General features: G+C 42.8%; 1 protein-coding gene across 1 annotated transcript; it reads right to left on the reverse strand.

Annotated features, from left to right (window-relative positions):
* Window positions 1-585: 585 nt before the first annotated feature.
* Window positions 586-20,460, reverse strand: LOC138603956 (myocardin-related transcription factor A-like). The gene is made up of 15 exons (XM_069675737.1): window positions 20,439-20,460; window positions 15,067-15,122; window positions 13,285-13,360; window positions 13,021-13,176; window positions 10,146-10,283; window positions 8,891-8,961; window positions 8,600-8,793; window positions 8,307-8,487; window positions 7,874-8,117; window positions 7,637-7,725; window positions 4,657-5,592; window positions 4,346-4,543; window positions 1,386-1,535; window positions 1,243-1,279; window positions 586-1,091 (listed from the first exon to the last, which is right to left on the reverse strand). The coding sequence occupies exons 1-15, from the start codon at window positions 20,443-20,445 to the stop codon at window positions 586-588; spliced, it is 3,039 nt and encodes a 1,012-aa protein (XP_069531838.1). The 5' UTR covers window positions 20,446-20,460.
* Between the last annotated feature and the right edge of the window lie 758 nt (window positions 20,461-21,218).

Consider the following 21,218-nt stretch of genomic DNA (forward strand, 5'->3'; position numbering starts at 1 on the left):
TGATACTAAAGAGGCAGCAAACTGTTTAAACATTTACGTGGAGACGCACAGTGTATTTAAATAAACATGAGATTCATGTTTCCTCAAATTACAGAAATTCAACATTTTACTTAAATAAATAAAGTATTAAGTCTCTAGGAAAGGATCGTCTTTCAGTATATCTTTAGTTATTGATTAGCTGCAGCCTCCACTGTAGTGGTGAACCATTGATTATCATTACAACAAAAGGAAACTCAGTCCAATTAGACAAAGGTCAAACAAACAAATGTACTTCTCCTCCGAGACTTGGTGTCTGTGTCAGAGATATATCTATCAACTATCAGGTCCGAATCCATAATGAGGATCCTCAAATGTGTTCGTTGCTGTAGAAGCGAGAGCAGACCTCGGACCCGCCTAATGAACATATGAAGGAAATCAATACCGCAGTGTGTAAATAGAATAAATAAAGGTCAAAGTGATTGAAGATTCATTAAACCAGAGTGTGAGAAGATGCAGAAGGAGTTCTCTAATGACATACTGAAGCCTCCGTGATCAATTACATGTTTTTGCGCATGTGTATTCCCTGTATTGGACGTTTTCCAGCTGCTATAGGCAGGAGTCCCAGCGCATCTGAAGGTCAGAACTGTCCAGGAAGTCTGTGGAAAATACACTCGGGGGGCTTTGGGGGCCAATTGTGCAGGATTCTTCCTCCTTTATTCCTCCCACGGTGAGCTCCAACCAATCCATACCGTCCAGCCCGTGCTCCCTCTCGGCTGCCATGTCGAAGATATCCATTGGGGACGGGGGAGGGTCCAGGATGCTCGGAGTGCACAGCATCTGACTGTGGAGGTCATCAATCAGCGTCATTGGACCGCCAGGCTCCACCCCCAGGAGAGGCTTACCGGTGGTGCTTTCCAGGAAGTCCTCCAGCCGTCCACATCCAGTGTCACCGAGATGCTGCTTCTGCTCTGCGGTGTCGGCCGGAAGCTGAGGCACAGAGGATGGGGATGATAACATGTGGAGTTGGAAGCGGGGCGGAGAAGACATAGAGAGGTTTGAGTTCAGGCAGTCCAGAGAAGGGTCAGCGGCTGGTTTGGAAGTTGACGTCACTTCTGAAGGGAAAAACACAGTGATTTAAAAGTTTGTTGCTCCATATCAGGGGCGTATCCGGAGAGGGGTTATCTGATTGGACAACCCATAAAGTATGATTTTGCTCTCTCTTTGCTCTCAACAAACAGAATTGATTATAGTATTGCATCTTACCTCCTTTCTGATAAACGATAACCTTTGTATCTGTATCCTGAGGGCAGACACACAAATGATACAACACGTTACCTTCAATTCAAAGTCCTTTAAAAGTCGTTGGATGATACAAGTCGCCTTGAAATCATCTGGAGATAACTTACAACTTGGGTTAAAGGCGATGAGGTGTTTCTCCCTGGGAGAGAAGTCTCGTGGGGCTCGGAGAAAGGCTGCGGAGCGGGAGGCCCTGACGAGCGCTGAGCAACTTCTTGCTGGGGTTGGTCCACAGACATCTTAAGTCCTCCATTCTGTGCCTTCAAATTATTTAAAAATCGAAAGATTAGTACCTCTGACAAGGGCAGCAGTTATTTCAGTAACATATGAAGTCTTTCTTTCCTAAGCCAACCTTGGACTGTGTGTAAGAAGTGGACGTTGATGCAAAAGTGATGTCAACCACTGGTTTGCGGACAAACCGTTTTGAAGCCTTTAGTTTGGCAGCTTGAGTCGTTTATTGGAGCCAGATGTGACCATATTTGGTAGTTGGTGAAACTGAAGACATGTAAAATGCTTGCTAAACAGCGCTATCTTTGTTAGCAAGGTGCAACCAAATTCATGCTAATTTTGCTAGCAAACCAAAAACTCCACATCTTTCACAACTCTTTGTAATTTGGCACTCCCAACATTTTTAGGTTGGAGCGTTAGCAACTTGTCAGTCACAGGTTGCCACATCATAAAGCAAACCATTTGTGGGCAACTGTTTGGAGGCATTTGTTAGGTAGAAGTGCGCTAACCGCACATGCAGCGCCTGTTTTGTCTTCTTTTTATCTCACTTGTTTGCTTCCAGAATTTCAGGCATAAATACAGTATATCTGATTCTGATTTAGCTGTTGCCATGTTGTTGTTTATCAGGATGTGGCCATATTTGGACAGGTGTTAGAACTGGAGAATCACAAAGGGTTAGCAAACGCTAAACTATCAGCTAACAGTAGCTCTGTCTTGGTTAGCAATGTGCATCCAGTATTCCTGGCAACTGTGATATTAATAGAGATGCTAATTTGGCTAGCCAAAACTTAAAACAATAATGCACTTACTAAAAATAAGTAACAGTCAACCCGTCAGAGTTTTTAAGTTAAACAGAACTCCAAACACGTCATTCTTCAGGTAGCAGGGCTAACGACTTGTCAATCACAGGTAGCCCCACCCTGAAGCATAGCCTGCTTTATTGTGTATTTTACTCTAAACGCAACAATAATTTACAAAATAAACTGTATTGACTTGAAACTAGTGATGCTAAAAAACTCATTAAGAAAATGTTTATTAAAGTAATAAATCAAGTAAGAGGTAGAGTCAGTCTTTCATCGACTTCTGTACAATGAAACCTTTTCTCAAAACCAGTGGAGTGCCGCCTTTTTAGAGGTCAAGCCCACATTTATACAGTCTGTACCTCCAGCCTGGTATTACAGCTGTCATAAAAGGGGTAAAAAACTCTGCAAAGATTGCTCATATCAGCAGTATGTGGAACCAGCACACAATGTTCCACTAAAGGCTTTGCTCCGGCTCACCTACACTCAGCGAGAGACGCTGTATATCTCAATCAGCCAAGACGTTATGTCGTCTTTGTTCGTCCTCAGTGAACAACATTAATCATATTAATGGAGGATGTCGTTAGAGTAATTAGCAAAGCAATAATTATCAGCATCATGATAGTGTCTGACTGCGTTATCATGGACCGCTGTCACGTCTCAAACGGCATACATCATTAATTTCTGCCGCTATCGGACTCACTGGAGCACTTCTCTGTCACCCTCATGTTTGGCTCTCTGTTAGTGGAGCATTAGCAGTCTGCTCTGTTGTTCCAGTGACAGGGGCTGTGGGGCCTTGTTGAGAATGAAGTGTGTGTGTATGTCAGTATGATGAAACGTATAAAACAGGTGTGGGGACTTTTTTTTTTTAATATACATTAAATAAAAACTAAACATCTGCTGCTCAGCGACTGTTTGTGGAGGCAAAAATGGACCAGTCCTTGTGAGCAAAGCAAATATACCTTGACGCTGCCAACGCACTTCAATGGAGGCAAATTGGACTTTCTTTACTGCACTCATTGGATTGAAGGATTATTGTTGAATGTGGACAAAACAAAACCGTGTTCCTAAAGTCAATCCAGACCTCACTGTGGACAACTATACTTCTGCAACTATTGACCATATTCACTTGGGGGCCATTTTCCTCTGACGTCAAGCTCAGGGTGGGAAGCAAAAATGCTATGTACCAACACTTCAGCTGTGTCTCAATTCAGAGGCTGCATCCTCCGAAGGATGTGGTCTACCACTAAAGGCGAACTGAAATGAGATGGTCTGGTCTGCGGAGGATTTTCCTTTGCATTACCAGCTGTTCCCGCCCTTACCCTTGCGTCACCAAACACCGCTCTTGTCATCTAGCAACAGGTACCTAGCGGGCTAACTAGCTAGCATAACTAACGCCACGTCCTCGGCCGTTTAAGAGTCCGCCATCTCGTTTGAATTGGCGAGCGTTGAATCTCGGGATACGTTCTGCCGCGAAGGATGCACCCAATGGATTCTTTGTGGCTCGGGAAAAGGAGGACACATATGTCGGCCGCATCAGAAGGAGCCTTTGAAATGGGACAGCCTTCGACGCATCGCTGTGACGCAATCGGCCTTCAAATACGCTCTTCAAAGGATGCAGCCGCTGGATTGGGACACGGCTTTTGTTATCATTTCATTACATCCTGTTGAATTAACAACTAAAAAAACAATGGGTGGTTAAAATCTTGAGGGACATCGGGCCATAATTCAACGCCAAAAAGCTGATTCGATGGCCCATTAGCAACTGTTGGACAACAGCTAACGTTCAACCATTCCTTGCTTAAATTTCTTTTTGATCATGTTACACCAAACAATAATAAAAGGGTTAAATCCTAACCAACGGAGATGTTAGCTTAGATGTGCCTTTCCTATCATCTAGTTCATTGACAAGGTTACTTGTTAGCATTGTCTATCTACTTTCCAAGCTAACGGGCTACCCTGCTGCAGCTAACGGTGATGTTAGCTAGAAATAACACACCAGTCCAATCCTAGCTGCTGTGTTGGTTTCCTGAATCATTTACCTGAAGTGGGATGTGATTGGCTGCTTTGCTCCCAGGTGTGTCAGTTCTTTGGTTCTCAGTGATGTGACTGGTCAGTGCAATTAGGAAGTGGTTACCATTGCCGTCTGTGACCAGAGCCGGAGAGGACTCCTGCTTGAGGACATCCAGAGAGAAATAGGGGGAGGAGCCTGACTGCTGGTTAAGGTTCGCTTGAGGCATCTGTGCAAAACAGATATCAACTTTTAGAGGAAGAAACTTGATTTGTGCATATTTAACTTCCTACTTCTGCCAAAAACATGTTAGCACGAGAGCTGTGGCGACTGTTGTTGCACCTTATGTTGCTTCAGGTGTATCTTGGTCTGCATCTGCAGCTGTTCAGTCTGCTGCTGCTGTAAGAACGATCGTAGTTGCTTCAGTAGAACCTGTTGCTTTAGCTGCTCCTGCTGTTGGCGTTGCCTTGACAGTTGCTGCCTCTGCTGCTGTCTGAGCTGATGTTTCTGTTTCCTCTGCTGAGGAAGTTTCTGCAGGTTTTGCTGATTCTCCGGCGTCTGCCTGCTGCTCTGAAGCAGCTGCTGCCGGTTCTGACTGTCGTGTTGCTGCTCTTGTGAATGTTTCTGTAAGGCCGGTTGCTCGGCCTGTTGCACGTTGGTTTCCTGGAGACGCACATGTTGTTGTTGTTTTGTCTGTGTAATAGTCTGCTCTGACTTGATTTGCGGAGGAATTTGCTCTTGTGTCTCCTGAGTTTTGAACGAAGACTGTGGTAATCCATGAGCGTCTGGTATTTGCACAGTTGTCTCCGAAACAACCTCCTCTGTCTCGATGGTTTCCTGTTTGACAGTAACTTTTGGTACATCCATCTTACATGGTGGATAGTGAAATGAGAGCGGGCCACTGGGCTTATCAGGAGGTTCTTGTTTAACTCTTACAAGAACCGGCGGCTTTGGAACCTGTCCTCTTCCCTTACCACGCTCCAGCTGCATCGTCAGCACATCCACCACCCTCTGTATCTGCCTCAGCATGCTGGTCAACTCCTCTATCTGCTTGTCTTTCTCCTTCAGCATCTTATCTTTGTCTATTGTTACTACTGGAGCTGTGGCTGCAGTGGTGAGGCCAGGTGCTGAGGCTGCGCAATGTTTCTGCAGACCGGCTGGCTTTAAAGAGAATTGACAAGGTGCTGAGGTGGAGCACATCTGCTCCTCTTTAATATTTGCTGTAAGTGGAGCAGCTGAGCATGGCTGGAGGCTCAGCTGGGTGAGAGGTGAACTCATCTAGACGGAAAGAGAGAAAAAGAAGGGTAAACATGCAGCAGGAGCCCTTGAAATGGAAATATAAATAAGTGCTAGAGCTTGAGACGACTAATCTTACGTAATAGTCTCCAGCCATGCTCGAGCTAAATGCTAACGTCTGCATGATAGCATGTTTGAAATGGGGCTTTTAACATACTGATGTTGAGCAGGTATAATGCTCATAATGCGCACCGTCATGTGAAGCATGTTAGCTTGTTTCTTAAATTCATACATGTCATTAGTTTCGCGGATGTTTTGCAGACCAAAGATTTGAACACATCCAGATTTTGCGCTCGAGGACAAGTCAGGAGATCATTAAAAACTTCTCTGCAATCCGTCCCATAGTTGTCGACATCACCATCCCTACAGCCATGCCGCCAGCATAATTTAAGCACCTAAACTGTGCTAAATTTGACATTTTGATTCTGTGTTTTTAACTTTTCAGACCAAGCATTACTTTTAATTAGGGATGCTCTGATACCGATACCATTATCAGGTATTGGAGCTTAAGTAGTCATACTCGTAAAACTATGCCGAGTACCGCACCTGAATACCGCCTTACAGCTTGACGTTAGCCTCCCGTTAGCTAAGCAGGTAGGCGGAGAAACAAAGCTGAGTGTTAAAATGTCAGCAGCAGTTGCATCATTCTGTCGATTTACTTTGTTAGAGTCAGAAAGTGAAGAACATCTGATGAAAATGAAACATGCTTTTAAAGTCTTTATGAGAACTGCAATCATTAAGTACTCATATCGGTACTCGGTATCGGCAAGTACCAAATGTAAGGACAGTGCATTCCTACTTTTAATACACTTGACTTAGTATTATATTAGTATTAGTATTAAAACGCACCTTCATACTTAAGGAAGATATTCTTGCAATATAATCAGAATGTTGTTGTTTTTTTAAGATAATTAAGAGGACAGTGGACAGTGGCGGAATTGGGGGAAGAGAGAGCGGGGATGACACGCAGCAAAGGGCTGAGGGTGGGAGTTGAGCCTAGTCCACTGCATTGAGGATTGTAGTCTCTGTATATGGTCACCGATTCAGCTAGCTAAACCGGTGACCATAATCAGAATGTTATTAAATAACTAATTCAGGTGTGATGATCACATTTATTAAGTATATTAAACAAGTATTATCCGAAAATATAAGGTAATATACAGCATTCCATTATTAAAATAAATAGTTTAAAGTGATAATCTGGAAGATTTTTATGTAAATAAATGTCTGTTAAGTCTCTATCTATCACTGAATGAGGTAACACAATGGAGACTGAGCCTATGGCCCACTGATGAAAGCCTTTGTATTTGCAGTATCACAGACCGAGTGTCTGTGGTGACTTTCACTGAAAAAAATGACAAGCAGCGCCCAGTTAGTGACGCGTTTTCCATCACCCAGCAGTGGTTGGTCTGCCAGAGAGGGTAGGCGGAGCTAAGCGGAGTAAACAGTAATCTCCTATGGCTGAACAAACAAAGAAAAGATGGATGACTACAGATACAACTTCAACAATAAGTGAAAATCCAAAGAAAAAGAAACAAACTCGACGCTCAGATGAAGCAAACAGTCTGAAAAGGAAAGCGACCGTCAGCCAGGAAAATCAAGAGTTACAACCGGAGCCAACCGTGGACGTCACACATGCGACACTGTCTGGATATCTGGGAAGTGTGCTCCTGCAACTACTGTTTATCACCACAGGCGCCACCAAAGAGAACGAAACTGAGATCTTCATAGGCTACATCCAAATGGTGCCATGTAAAACAATTAAGAATCCATCAAGTTGTACTAATTATATATTCCTAAAAACACTGTACAATACTAGTATGTCAAGTACACTTTTATTTAGCAAAATTGAGAGATTTTTTTTTTCTTTTGGATATAGCATGAAGATCATTCAACATGCTCGATGTGGAAGAAGCTGTTAGTTGATAACCATGCTCAAATGTTTGAGGTGAGTATCAATACATATCTGGGGTTGTCAAAGGTTAGACTGTTGTATTAAAACAGCTACAGGAGACAGAATACTGACCATGTCATCCAACGGGTCACAGTTAAAGCTGCTGGAGCCAGGCGAGCAGTCAGAGGGGGTGAGCGAGACGGATGTGGGGGAGAATAAGGCTGGAGGAACACTGCAACCTGCAGCAGAGATACAGAAACAGGAGAGACATCATACATTATCTACACTGTTTTCTACGTCTGCCTTATCTTTTAACACTTGATACATAATTATGTGAGGAGCTGTAATTGATTTAATCACCTGACTGACCGGTCAGAGAAGATGTCTGATGTTGTTGTGGTGTGTTTTTCTCGTTGGCGGCGGTTGCAGCAGTTCTGGAGGATTTTCCTGCTGCCTCAGCCGTCAGCCCTGTGGTACCCCCTGCTGTCAGAGAGGAGGTACTGTCACTGCCTCCATTCACTTCCTGGTAAGTCCTCAGCCTCTCAATGAGGTCGACTTTGGTGCCGGAGACTGGCAAGCTGCGCAGCTTTAACTCAGACTTTAGTTCGGCAACCTGACAGACGATGAAACGAAAGAGACTTGAGATTGAAGGACAAGAGCGGAGCGAATACTACAGGAAAATTGAAATAGATAATAATATAGGAGAAAAGAAACAGCTCTGTGGTGACAACATCTTGTTAACAGACCCATAAGCTCTTGATAATAACCATGCACTTGTTTAAGAACGTTTTGTGCAGTTAACCTTCATTTCTCCCAGGTTTGGAGGTAAAGCCGTTGGTTTTGTCCCGACTACAGGAGCAGAGCTCTGATGCCTGTGACTGCCCTGGTTAGAGGGAGCTGTTGAAGGGGCAGGGACTCGTGGTGGTGAAGAGGAGGTGGTCGTTGAATCAGGGGAGGAAGAGGAGGATGACTGCTGATCAGGTCTGTTGAAGAGAAAGTCACAGAGAGAAGGATGTAGTCGGTCTTTAGAAAATTACATGCCAAGTAAACCTTTACAAAAGCCACACCCAGCCATACAAAGTAATGTATGTTTACTTGGGTGGTGCAGGCAGGATGGCATGGTAGTTGCAGTGCTGCTGCTGCTGCTGCTGCTGATTGATGATCTGGAGCTGCAAGACGAGCTGCTGCTGCTGGACGATTTGAGCATAAGAGGAGTCCAGATGGGGAGGAGGCTGCTTATCTCCCTTATGGTCAGGAGGGATGTACTGATGGTACTTTAACTTTTTAATCTAGAAGGCAACACATACAGAAAATAGCAAAGCGTTTAGCATTAGCATTTACTTCTACTTTTTGTCTGTATGTCTAAAAACAGAAGCAGAAATGTACCTTGGGTTTGTCGTCCTTTGGTTTCTTCTGTTTCTGTGCAGAGCGCTCAGAGTTTGGTTGAAGCTGGGAATAAAAGAAAGGTGGGATGCCGGTAAGTCTGTGCTGTAGCCTTTAAGCGGCTAAATGCTAACATTACCTGTTGAAAATCTCATCGTATACGATAGGAAAGACGTCTACAGACTTAACTTTGCGAGAAAACAGACAACAGCTAATGTTAGCAATCAAACACTGTCCTGCTAACATTACCTCTTGCTAAGAATAAACACACCGTTTCTATCGTATCGAACGACACTATCAAAACGTAATGTTAGCATTCAGCCTCCTCCAAGCTAATATTATCGTCAGCTAGCAGAATGCTAACATTACGTCTTGAAAATGTTATGAGATCTGACAGAGAAGGCATTTACAGATAACATTTAGCTACCATCAGACAACAGCTTATGTTAGCAATCAAACACTTCCTTGCTAACATGACCGTTAGCTAGAAATGTATATTTTTTCTATTATATTGTACACCATTAAAAGGTAATGTTAGCATTCAGGCTAGCTTACGATATTATTAGCTAGAAAGTAGCTCAATACTAACAGTACCTTTGGAAACTATTATAAGATAATACTTAAACTTTAAAAAATGCATAATACTTTATTATCTATGAGCTACCAGACAACATAATGATGGTTTCCCTGCGAACATGACCGTTAGCTAGAAATGTACACCTTTTCTGCCGTATTGTACAACACTATCAAAAGATAATGTTAGCATTCAGCCACTTCCTAGCTGATATTATCTATAGCTAGGCAGAATGCTTACATTACCGTTTAAAATGTTTATAAGATACGATAGAAGGTACAGAATAACATAGTTCAAAAACCATAAGCTAGTCAACAGCTAATGTTAGCAATTAACCACTTCCTTACCTATAATTAGCTAGGAATTTTTATTGTAGTGTTGAACACTATCAAAAGGTATGTTAGCATTCAGCCAGTTCCCAGTTAATATAAGTGGCTGAATGCTAACACTAGCTGTTGTCGGACGGTAGTTTATTGGTTGTCCCTTCTGTCCCTTCATACAACGTAGCCTAAAGACACAGCATGACGACCTCCGGCTTCCCACCCTGAGCATGATGGCAGAGGAAAATGGCTGCTGTTTTGCTGCTTTTACTCATGTTCTAAAATACTGAATTTAATATGCATATTTTGTTCCCTTCTCTTCAGTGCCATCGTACCTGTGTGGGAGATTGGATGCTGCCCCCTGGCTGTGTCTCTGGCATAGAGGGGAGAGGTAGCAGGAGCAGAGAAGACTCCTGGTTAAGCGGCTGTTGTGGAGACAGACTGTAGCCGCTGTCCTCATCATATGACAAGCTATCACCTGCAGGGTTTGGAAACTGCGTCTCTGAGAGAGAGAGAAGGGATTGTGTGAAGAGAGAAAAAGGGAAGGATTGACATTTAGGCAGATGATACGTCAAAACAAGCATCTCAGAACACACTACTCTACATCTTCGCTTGAGTGTGTGTGCCAGCCTGGCTTGGGCATGTCCCTACAGTGACAGGCCTGGCAGCAAGTTTTTATCACCTACATGTGAGTGTGTTGAGCCCTGTTATCCAAACATACTGCACTGTGCCAATGAACTAACACCCTGTGAGGCTCCCTGAAGTCAGCCAAAATTATCACCAGTTGTGTGGCCGGGATGAGCCAAGTTTTTATCCCTGAGATAGTTTTCATTCATCTAAGTTTACTCCGAGTGCAGCCAAGTAAGGCTCTCCAGCCCATTCATAATGCTTTATGAAACAGATGGCATCTGGCATCATCGAAGCTCAACTTGAAGAAAATGATTTAATTGTTATTCAGAAGATGGGATATTGTTAGTCTCTTAAAATGATTATTACCACGACAAACACTGAAAATATGATGAATCCAACCACCAAAAGGCCTCCGTATGTCTCGCATTAAAACAAACATAGCCGAGTAAGATAAACATGGACGTGTATTTGAGGAAAAGTGTGTAAAAATGAACTAAAAGACAAATGTTTCCATGTCAGCCAGCATCAGTTTGAGACAGATCCAAGCTGTGCCTCAGGGGTGTAACATAATCATGTCCTTATTATGCAGACTTCTGAGTCGTTGAAGGCTTTAAGGAATGAAGGTGCCTGCTCAGATCCCCTGGACTGAGAATAGAGACTCTCCCTCTGCCGGTGGGTGTGTGTTATTTAATTACGGGAGCTGCTGTGGGCCAGAGCAGACAGCTATATAAAATGACCCGCTGGTCATTAATTCACCATCAGCGGGCGATGATGAAAAGACAACATGGGGCTGATTTAACAGCCGCAGATCCAATAACGTGATGACTTTCCTGCTGCCGCTCTGTGCATTGCGCTCGGTTTGTTTGTATCTTTGCGTGTCAAACTCTGTGTAACTCAAATGTGATGCAATTGTGTTTATTGTGCAGCGCTGACAGAGACGGATAATCCACTGGCGCTGCACGTTATTGGATCTCAGCGCTCCTCCCGCCACACATCAATCAGGCAGCTGGACCCCGTGCGTCTGAAGTCCTCATCTAATATTTGACACAACCAGCGTCGGACCAAAGATATACAATCGAACGAGACAGCTCGGCTTTTTGTTTCTTTATCGCTGATGCTGTAATGGAGAAGGGTGAAATTGGGGTCCTTATATCTGTCGCTGTGCCCGAGTTGCTCTCTTTGATCAGTATTTAATTCCCCTAATGAATGAAAGATTGGATTTTATCACAGACATGGTGGACATTTAAAGCTGACTGCAGAGAAGGAAGAGATGTCTTCACTTCCTGTCTGTGTTGTCCTTACGGAAACCTTTAACTTCCTTTAGATAGTCACGTTTTTGTAACGTGGTTGTTGGTTGGTTTTACACATTAAATGCAAATGTGCATTTGCGGGAGGAACATCCTGTCAGGAGGCTTATAGTGTTGGTGTGTTTTGATATATCACACTTTTATATTTATATTACACCTCCATTTTCCTTATATATGCAGGGCATGTTTTATTTACAGTGTTGGTACTGGCCTCTGATAACGCCTAAAAGCGGTATTGGGTATTGGCAAGTATGTCACATAATACACTGATCCAAAACCATAACAACTTGAAGCCTCAAAAAATCAACTGGTTTTGACTGATGGAGGTTAGCGCTGTCGCCTCACAGCTAGAAGATTCCTGATTCGAATCCCGGTTCGGACATAGGAGGCCTTTCTGTGTGGAGTCTGCCTGTTCTCCCGGTGCATCCGCGGGTTCCCTTTGGGGCTTCCTCCCACAGTCCAAAGACATGCTCGTTGGGTTACTAGATGACTCTAAAGCCCTTTTTACACTGCCAGTTCAAGGTGGCCTCTGTCACGTTTCATCTTCTACGTAGAACGCACGGAGGCGGAATGGTGGGGCGAAGTCGTTCCTCCTCTGAGTGTTTACACCTCGCGCACGTTTTGCTTCCGCAACGTCAGAACGCTGCGTAAAAACACACACTGGGGCGTCTTTACGCTGAGGCGGAACCCCAGTGTAATAAGGGATTAAAACTGACGGTAGGTGTGAGTGTGAGCATGAAAGGTTGTCTGTATGTGTCAGCCCTGCGATTGACTGGCAATCAGTCCAGTCCTCGCGCCCAATGACAGCTGGGATAGGCTCAAGCCCTATCCCTGGATGGATTGATGGGTGGTATTGAAGGAGTACTCAGCCAATACTCGAGTCTAGGTATCGGAATCATTATCAGGAAGGGAAACAATGGATCTGAGAGTCTCTAAAAACATGTAGACAGATGAAGAGGCCCTGGAACATCAGGGTTTATAAGTTGTAAAGGCTACATGTGAGACATCCAGCCTAAGACTTGTTCTGCCACATTGTTGGTGTTGCTGGTGTTCAAAGTAGAAGGCGTCATGGTCAGCTTTTTAAAACACTAATAATAATAATATAGTTAGCTCCACTACTCAGAGGTAATTATAAGAGAGGAGGTAACTGTAGCCCATCTGACGATGGAAAACCGTCCAAGGAGCAGTTCATTTGGCAGGAAAATAATTGCAGAAACTCTGAACTGTCTTGGATGGACTCCATGTCATCATTTGGACGACCCTTAGGACTGTAAATGACAAATCGAACAAGGCTTGGCTTACCTATGATGGCCTGTTTAAAGCTGGGAGAAACAGGCAGGATGTTTTTGTGGATCAGCTCCATGGGCCCCGGCCGGTGGGAGATCTTATCGTTCAGATCATCAGCGAGGCGAGCTCTCTTCAGCTGCCTGGCCTGAAGCGTCGACTCTGCGGATGTCTCTAGAAGCACAAAGACACAATGGAAAGTTTTTTGCCAGTGTCCTAGGTTGCTTAAAAGTCATTTGAAAGACTTACTGAGGCTCAGGACAGGATGGATGTGGCACTCACCCTCCAGGATGTGCATTTTGATCAGTTCAGAACGCTCAGGCCGGCTTCTGATCTTCCTCTTCAGGAAGTCCTCAGTCTGAAGAAAGAGAAAAAAACAGTGAGAAAATCCCTGATAATTACTTATTCTCTCACAAACGTTTATCTTCTTAGATCTGTAGATCATATTGTTGTCTTCTTTTGCTGTCATCATTATCTGTGATACATGTTAAACCATTTAGGGCAGCAGACATGATTCTGTCAGATTCATCTCTTCAGTCCTGTTAGATAAACTCAACTGCCCCGTCATGACTGACTTTGTAATTTATCCACTAATTTTAGCTTAACTTTCTACTGTTTATGTTTATCCTTAACTATAAACTGGCTTAACTATTTATAAATGCCATTTATCAATTACTTTTAACTTAACTATTACAACCATTTACCAATTACTCTAAGCCAACTATTTCAATGATTTGTCTGTTATTTTTAGCGTACTAGTTCAACCATTTATCGATTACTGTTGGCCAACATTTTTAACCATTAATACCATTTTACTATTAGCCATCTTTTTTCACCATGTATCGATGACTTTTAGCCAACTATTGCAACCATTTATCCATTTGTTAGGGGCAACTACTGTATTTTAACCATTCATCCATCATTTTGGCCATCTATTTCATTCATCTATTACTTCTTGACAACTATTTTAACCATGTATCCATTAGTTGTGGCCATCTGTTTACTATCTATTCCTATCAATTACTTAAGGCCAACTATGTGAACCATTTACCCATCACTTTAACATACTATTTCAACCATTTATCTTTTACTTTTGGCCAACTATTTCCACCATTTACCCATTACTTTTAGTGTATTATTTTAACCATTTTCTAATTGCTTTTAAACAACTATTTCAGTAATTTATTTCTGACCTTTGGCCAAGTTCTAAACCATTTATCCATTACTTTTGGGGAACTATTCTTAAGATTAATCCATAACTTGAATCTAAAAATGTCAACCATTTACTTTAAGCCAGTGGTTCCCAACCTTTTTCCCTTGGAGCCCCCTCCGCTTGTATCTAAGGAAGCCTGAGCCCCCCTCGCCCGCACACACGTACACCAAAAAAAAAAAGTGATTAATTACAAATCTTTATTGGCAAAATTAACACCAATCAGCTGATAGTTCGCAGAGGTGTGGCAAAATTTTATTATTATTATTATTTAATTTTTATTTTGTGACAAAATAGCTACTATATTTGAATGAGGACCAAAAATATATTTTATAGTTGAACAGACTTTTGATTATCAAGTAAGTGCTTTCTAATGTACAAATCTAATCTTGACAATCTCAAAGCAGTCAAAGCCTCGCGCAGCCCCAGCGATCTTTGGCGCCCCCTTAAGGGTTGGGAACCACTGCTTTAAGCTAACCATTTCAACCATTTATCAAAGTATTTAAACAATTAATCCATTACTTTTAGACAACCATTTCAATCATTGATACATACTTTAAGCTAACTACATAAACAAGCTTGCTATTTCAACTATGAATACATAACTTTAAGTTAACCATTTCAACCATTTGTACATACCTGGTAGCTAAATGTAAAAGTGTTTTGCTGCTGGATAGCCCGTGCCGTGTTTGGAGCTGACTCTTTTTTTTCAGATGATTTTTGTAACTTCCAGTAACTTTCAGTTCAATCAAAGTAATTGTGTGAGTTTTCAAGAGTTGCTGCAATGATACATGAATGTGTTGAAATAGGCCAGTTGTGACTCCAGCAATCGAATCGAGGGATAGCACACTCACCTTTGCTCGTTCCAGGCTCCTTCTCTGTCCGTGGAAAGCAGCTGAACTTTTCAGGGCTTCAAGTGTAAATAATGACAGCAGAGCAAAAGTGGAGAAAAAGAGAGAAAGAGGACATTAATGTGTACGTAACGCCACTGAGGGAAAATGGAGAGCTACATGATTTTAAATGGTTCAGCTCCAGTTCAGTTTGAATAGTTTACTGATGCTGAGGGTGATTGCTTTCATATTACCAACTCTGTCCCATTTTCTCTCACTTCTACATCCATGTCAGTGTGGTGAATGCCTGCTCTAAATGTACTGGCTCACAAATTTTTAAACCATGACAGAGCTAAATGGAAAAACAGCCTGGGCAGCGGACCCATTTACAGGCTGTAAAAGACCAAAAATCTCAAGGTAAAGGGAGAAATGTATCCGGGCGTTCCAGTCCAACAAGCCTCTTTGCTGTGATGGAATTAATAAAATCTGTTCAGCGTTCATAAATGACTCGAGCAAGATTTCCTGTAGGCCTTTGATTATGCAAAAACCCAGGGATTAGTGGTGATAGAATTCTAAAAGCCTTAAGGGCTGTGATGACACCAAAACGCTACGTTATATGAGCAACACAGGACATGCAATATGAATATGCTTCTAAAACAAGCATCGAAACCTCAAACTATTAAGTAACGTTATATGACATAAAAAATATAGAACACAGGAAGGTTATTGGGAAGCAATGTAGACAAATATAGCATGGTGTGAAATTGCTGTAACCAGTATCACTATACCAGTTAAGATTTTATCTGCTATGTTTTTATTTGCTGACCAATCATAAGCCCGTATGAAGGAGGAACAAGGCAGTGCCAAATAACAAAATAGATATAAGGGTATACGGGGATTCATTGTTGGAGTAAACCAATTTTTGAGGTTGTAGTGATCTGATTAGGAAAACAACATGTCCAACATACAGCCAATGTAGACATCTTAAAGAGGGGGTACTATGCTGTTTCACATTTTAAGAGATACGTATAATGTTACAATGTTGGATATCCAGACTAAACGTGGGTGAAGTTTCAAATCTGTAGGTAAAAGTATGTTGGAGTAATCCCCAGGCTGCTCAGCTCAGGCTGCAGGCTGCTGTGAATGCCAGGTTTCACTTTGTGACGTCACAGAGTGCAGCCTCGGCAGGCTTCGGAGAGCTGGCCAATCAGAAGAATGCGGGCTTGTAGGGGCGGGGTTTCTTAATCGTTTCTGCATCGTTTTTTAAGTTTGGGGATGGTTGCCCTAGACAGTCTCTTCTTAACTTAGATGTGTGTCAGAGTCTATTTCCGATTGCTTCCTTTATCGGTTTACTAATCAAGGTGTGAAGTTTGCCCGAGAAAACTGCAGGGGTTAGTTGTTGCTTTCTCAGAGAAGTAGCTTAGCTCTAACACCTTTGCTCAGCCTGTTATTTCCTGTACCAGTGATTACAATCTTGACCGGATACCCACTCAGGTCAGAGAGGTTTCTACAGCTTTGTTGTGATACTCAGTTTTTCCTCTGCACAGTGAATAAAACATCATGTCGTCTAAACCCGCCGCAAAATTGGACCTTAAAGAACTTTCTTTCCCACAATGGCAAAGAGAAGAAACTGCAGCAAAAAATGTGCCTAATACTCACGACATGCAAGTCCAGTCATTTCCCATACTGTATAGTTGCATATTTATGCGTGCAGCTAAAAGTGCCACAGTAAAACAAGTTTATGTGCGGGTGCTACACACACATGCAGAACGTGAACGCTGCTGTGTACAGTGAAATGTTTTTCAATGTTTTGGCAGCACAGTAGTTTGAAATGAACCAATGACTCAGAGGTTAATGTGGGTGTTTTATTCAGAGGCCTTTTTTAGCACAAATTAAGAGCCTTGTTTGTGGCTCAGCGCACAGAGAAGGCGACAAAGATGTTTTCACTGAGCACGAGGCCTGCACGATATGAGAAAAATCTTCATAAACATATATTTGTGTGATCATTTTTAACTTTAATCAATTTTTTTACTTATTTGTTTGAATATTGTCTTTTTAATGTGTCTCTCTATGTTCCTGCCAAGGGACTACAAATGTGAAATAGCATTCTTGCTAACTCAGGCATGTTTACAACTTGTATCTTTACAATGATGTCCATCAACATGTTCTGTCCCTATCAAAAAAACCTGTGGACAGTACAGGATCTGTATGCGCCGCGTTCTGCGTGCGCCGCAGTTGTGGTCCGTCAGACGCCGTGCGCACTACCTCACAGCAGGCTGTGTTTGTGGTCCGCAGTGCAGCGGAGCGCTGGCCCAAGCAGCTGGATCCGCGAGATCACAAGATCGTGGGAGAACTGCATTATCGCGCAGGAATTGCGAAATCACGCGATAACATCAATGTTAAACAAATGACCGGATACTCTATGCTGTTTTAATGTCTGACTTCCTGTTTGGAACGATCTGCTCTGTTCAGCTTGACACGTGCTTGTAGAGGCCTCCGTCAAAAATGGACTCGACGCGTATACCCAGATAGAATATTTTTGTTCGAAGACCGTTCTGAGAATGTTACGGGTGATGTTTTTAATAGCAGGAGAACGTTCTCTGAAAACATTTTCAGAAATTTGCAGTGAGAATGTTCAAATCACATTTCATAAATGCTTTACAAATCATGTTCTGATAGTTCAGGCCTCAATAACATCCTGAAAATATCTTCAGAATGTTGCAGTTAAAACGTTTTCGTTCAAACATAATAATGTTAGCCAGTGTTATAGCTGCTGCTGTTATAGATGCTAGCTGGGGTAGGCACATATTTTTAGTGGAGCAGAGCGGAGAGACGCTTCTCAGACGTGTCGGAGACGGAACGTGGTGCGTGCGGTGGAAACACGAGCACTGACTAGAGTGGGCGCGATCATCTCCGGAGGTCGCGGCGCACACGGATCCTGCGGGTTGTCCGGGTTACTGCTGTTTTCCATATTTAACACAGTTCCTGGGTTTGTAACCTTTCGTCTGTTCTATATTCCAAACAATTCCTACAATCAGAAATGCTGCTCTTTTTCAACGCAACCTGCTTCTTTCTCCTTTCTCAGCCACTGTGCTAGCTAAGCACGTTAGCTGATGGCTAGTTGGAGCTTTATCCAAATGACCGAATGGTGCGATCGCACAGCTCTTGTAGCCTGAGCTCCATCTGATTGGTCAAATGTTTGCATGCTGAGAGTGAATACACGGCAGAGGCTTTTGCAACGTGTTTATTGACAAGGAAATGCATATTTATGTGCAGCCCTACTAGCATGTGTTTTAATTGCTGAAGGCCGGACTCACTAAGACCACTTCCAAGTACGAGGCGACGATGGCAGTAAATGTCGACCAGGGAAGAAACCACATGAATGAAAGTAATCGGCCTAAAATTAGAGCTGAGGGTCCGCACTTTAATTACATAACAACGTTTAATTTAAAATCCAATGTTCTGGAACTAACACAACAGAAAATGGGTTGTTTTTCTAATACTTTCTGACTGAACTGTACACACAGAGACACACACACACACACACACACACACACACAAGTGGTGTGACGAGATTAGCAACCCTCGGGGAAGACTGCTGGTACCTGCATAAGCCTGAGTTCACGTCGCTGAGCACTGTCACACTGCTGCTACACACTCACTCCTGCACACCCCGGGGACATTAACCCTCTCAGACCTTTCACCCGTCCACAAGGGCGCTATGTGGCCTCCTTAAGGGTCTATGAACCTGCCTGTCAGTCACCTACGTGAGGGGAAACAAGTGTCGGGACCGAGGGAGGGATGAAAGGCTGCAAAATTCGGAGGCGGGGGATGAAAGTGAAAAGGATGAAGGGGATGATGGAGAATCAGAAAACAAATGGAGGGGAGACGGGGAGAGGAGATAAATGGAGAGAGGCAGCTAGAAAAAAAATGAAAAAACAGACCAAAGGGCAAACGAAGAAGAGGAAATAGAGAGTGGTTAGATGAGGTCAGAGAGAAAAGACCCCATTATGTGCATGAGCGGCTGCATCATGGCTTCTTGCCACCCTGCTGATGCTAACCAGCATCGCTCTGTCTGTAGACTTCAGGAACATCTCTGGCTGTGGCTGCGTTTTGTGTCTGCTGCTGTGGCTGCTGCTGAGCAGAGCTTTCTTCTTGTTTGTTAACCAAACAAACTGTATATCACTTTTCTGTCCCACAGGTCAGCTGTTTAAAGATTCAGTCTCGTTCTCTTTGGCGGCACCTGTTGCGATAACCGGTAATTGCGGGAGCACACTTCCCAGATATCCAGACAGTGCTGCATGTGTGACGTCTACAGATGGCTCCGGTTGTAACTCTTGATTTTCCTGGCTGACGGTCGCTTTCCATTTCAGACTGTTTTCCTTCATCTGAGCGTCGAGTTTGTTTCTGTTTCTTTGGATTTTCACTTCTTGTTGAAGTTGTATCTGTAGTCATCCATCTTTTCTTTGTTTGTTCAGCCATAGTAGATTACTGTTTACTCATAACACTTGCAGAGACCGGAAAAGCAGCCACTTAGCTCCGCCTACTCTCTCTGGCAGACCAACCACCGCTGAAACTCTTGGAGATTATCACTTTAACTTTCAGCTGCGTTCATCTTTCTCTGTGCTCGTTTTATTGCTAACAAATCTTTGCCGTAAGCTCTACTAGTTCCACAAGTGCATTGAAGTTTGGTTTAGCTAACCTGCTAACCTTGTGTTGATGAGCATGAACTGAGAAAACATTGAACAAGTCTGAGAAGTGTATTAGTAAAGTGCTAGGTAGGGTATCACACCGTTGACTTGAAGTATTTAAAGAACACACCCTACCACACACACACACACACACACACCAAGGTCTCAAGAAACACACTCATGCAGCTAAAGATACACAGACACAAACAAGTAAGCTAAGTAAGCTAGCTCAGCTTGGATTGAATGGTTAGCATCAACAGAGCTCTAAATCAAACAATAAGTCAATCCAAACAAAAATTAATCGCTTACAATTTGATTATTGGTTAATTGTTTCAGCCATTTTTAAAGCAAAAGTGTTCGTCTACCCTCGTTAGCTAGGTGTGCGTTGCTAATGCTGTAGCTGGCTGATGTGGCTAAAATTGGGCATGATTAGTTAACTAGGTATTTTATCTCAATTTTATTATTGTTGAGTTTTCGTGAACCGAGTTATGGTTATGAATACATGAAAATACATGAACAATTGAATTATTTGGTTTTTAACTTATCAACAAACACTAAAAATAGGTTTAAAGTGTTGCGTTAGCCAAATGTTGCTAACACGGTGGCTTATTTAGTAGTATGACTGACTCAAAAATAGAAACAATAACTAATTTAGAGTACTGACCAACATTTATCGCTTAAAAAAAAGGATTGCTGTCTACTTACGCGGCATGATCCCCAGGCTGACCAACTCTTCTCTGGACCGTCTCTGCTGTAGCTTCAGCTGCAGAACTACACACGGACAAAGCGAAGACGAAGAAACAAAAGCAGATCGAATAAAGAGCCTCATTAAACAGCAATACATCAACTTTTATCGCAGCTCCCAGCCAGAGAAAGCCACAAAAGTAGTGACATTACTCATAACTGAGAAAGAACATTACACAGAGAGGCTCTCTGTCTATGAATATGAGTAATAAAGGAGTGCTGTTACATCTAAGGTGCTGTGCAGGGGTCTGAGAAGCTGTACAAAGGTTATGTCACACGCTCAAAGGGATCGCAAACATGAGCGTGCCCACTCAGACAGACGCACAAACTGTTTCCTGTTTCCAGTTTTGGATTAAAATGCAGCAAAACGCTTCACACAGTGTAACACAGATGTAGACACAGGGAAGTGGTTTATATGCACGTTTTTAACATTTTATATTTCCAGTGATTTACTTTATTTAGGGGAATAAAAGTTCACGTCCAGGTTGAACACAGACCCACAGCATCATCAAACTCCTAAAGGTTTTTTTCTTTTAGCATTTTTAGATCTCGCCTCCGCGCTCCCCTGTTCTGAGAAGCCATCAAACTTGTTCTGAGTCACCACGTCCCGAGCCAACCTCACATTTTCTCAGAGGACATATCTGCTAAAAAAAAAAGTTTCCCCGACTCAACTTTTAAGATGAAAAAATGACTTTGCCAGGAAATGTTCTGCAGATCAGCAGCTCCTGTATATCTGGGTCA

This window comes from Semicossyphus pulcher, unplaced genomic scaffold (genome assembly GCF_022749685.1).
Source record: "Semicossyphus pulcher isolate SPU_LCO1_2020_fin unplaced genomic scaffold, fSemPul1.0.p SCAF_25, whole genome shotgun sequence".
In the NCBI taxonomy this organism is placed as follows: domain Eukaryota; kingdom Metazoa; phylum Chordata; class Actinopteri; order Labriformes; family Labridae; genus Semicossyphus; species Semicossyphus pulcher.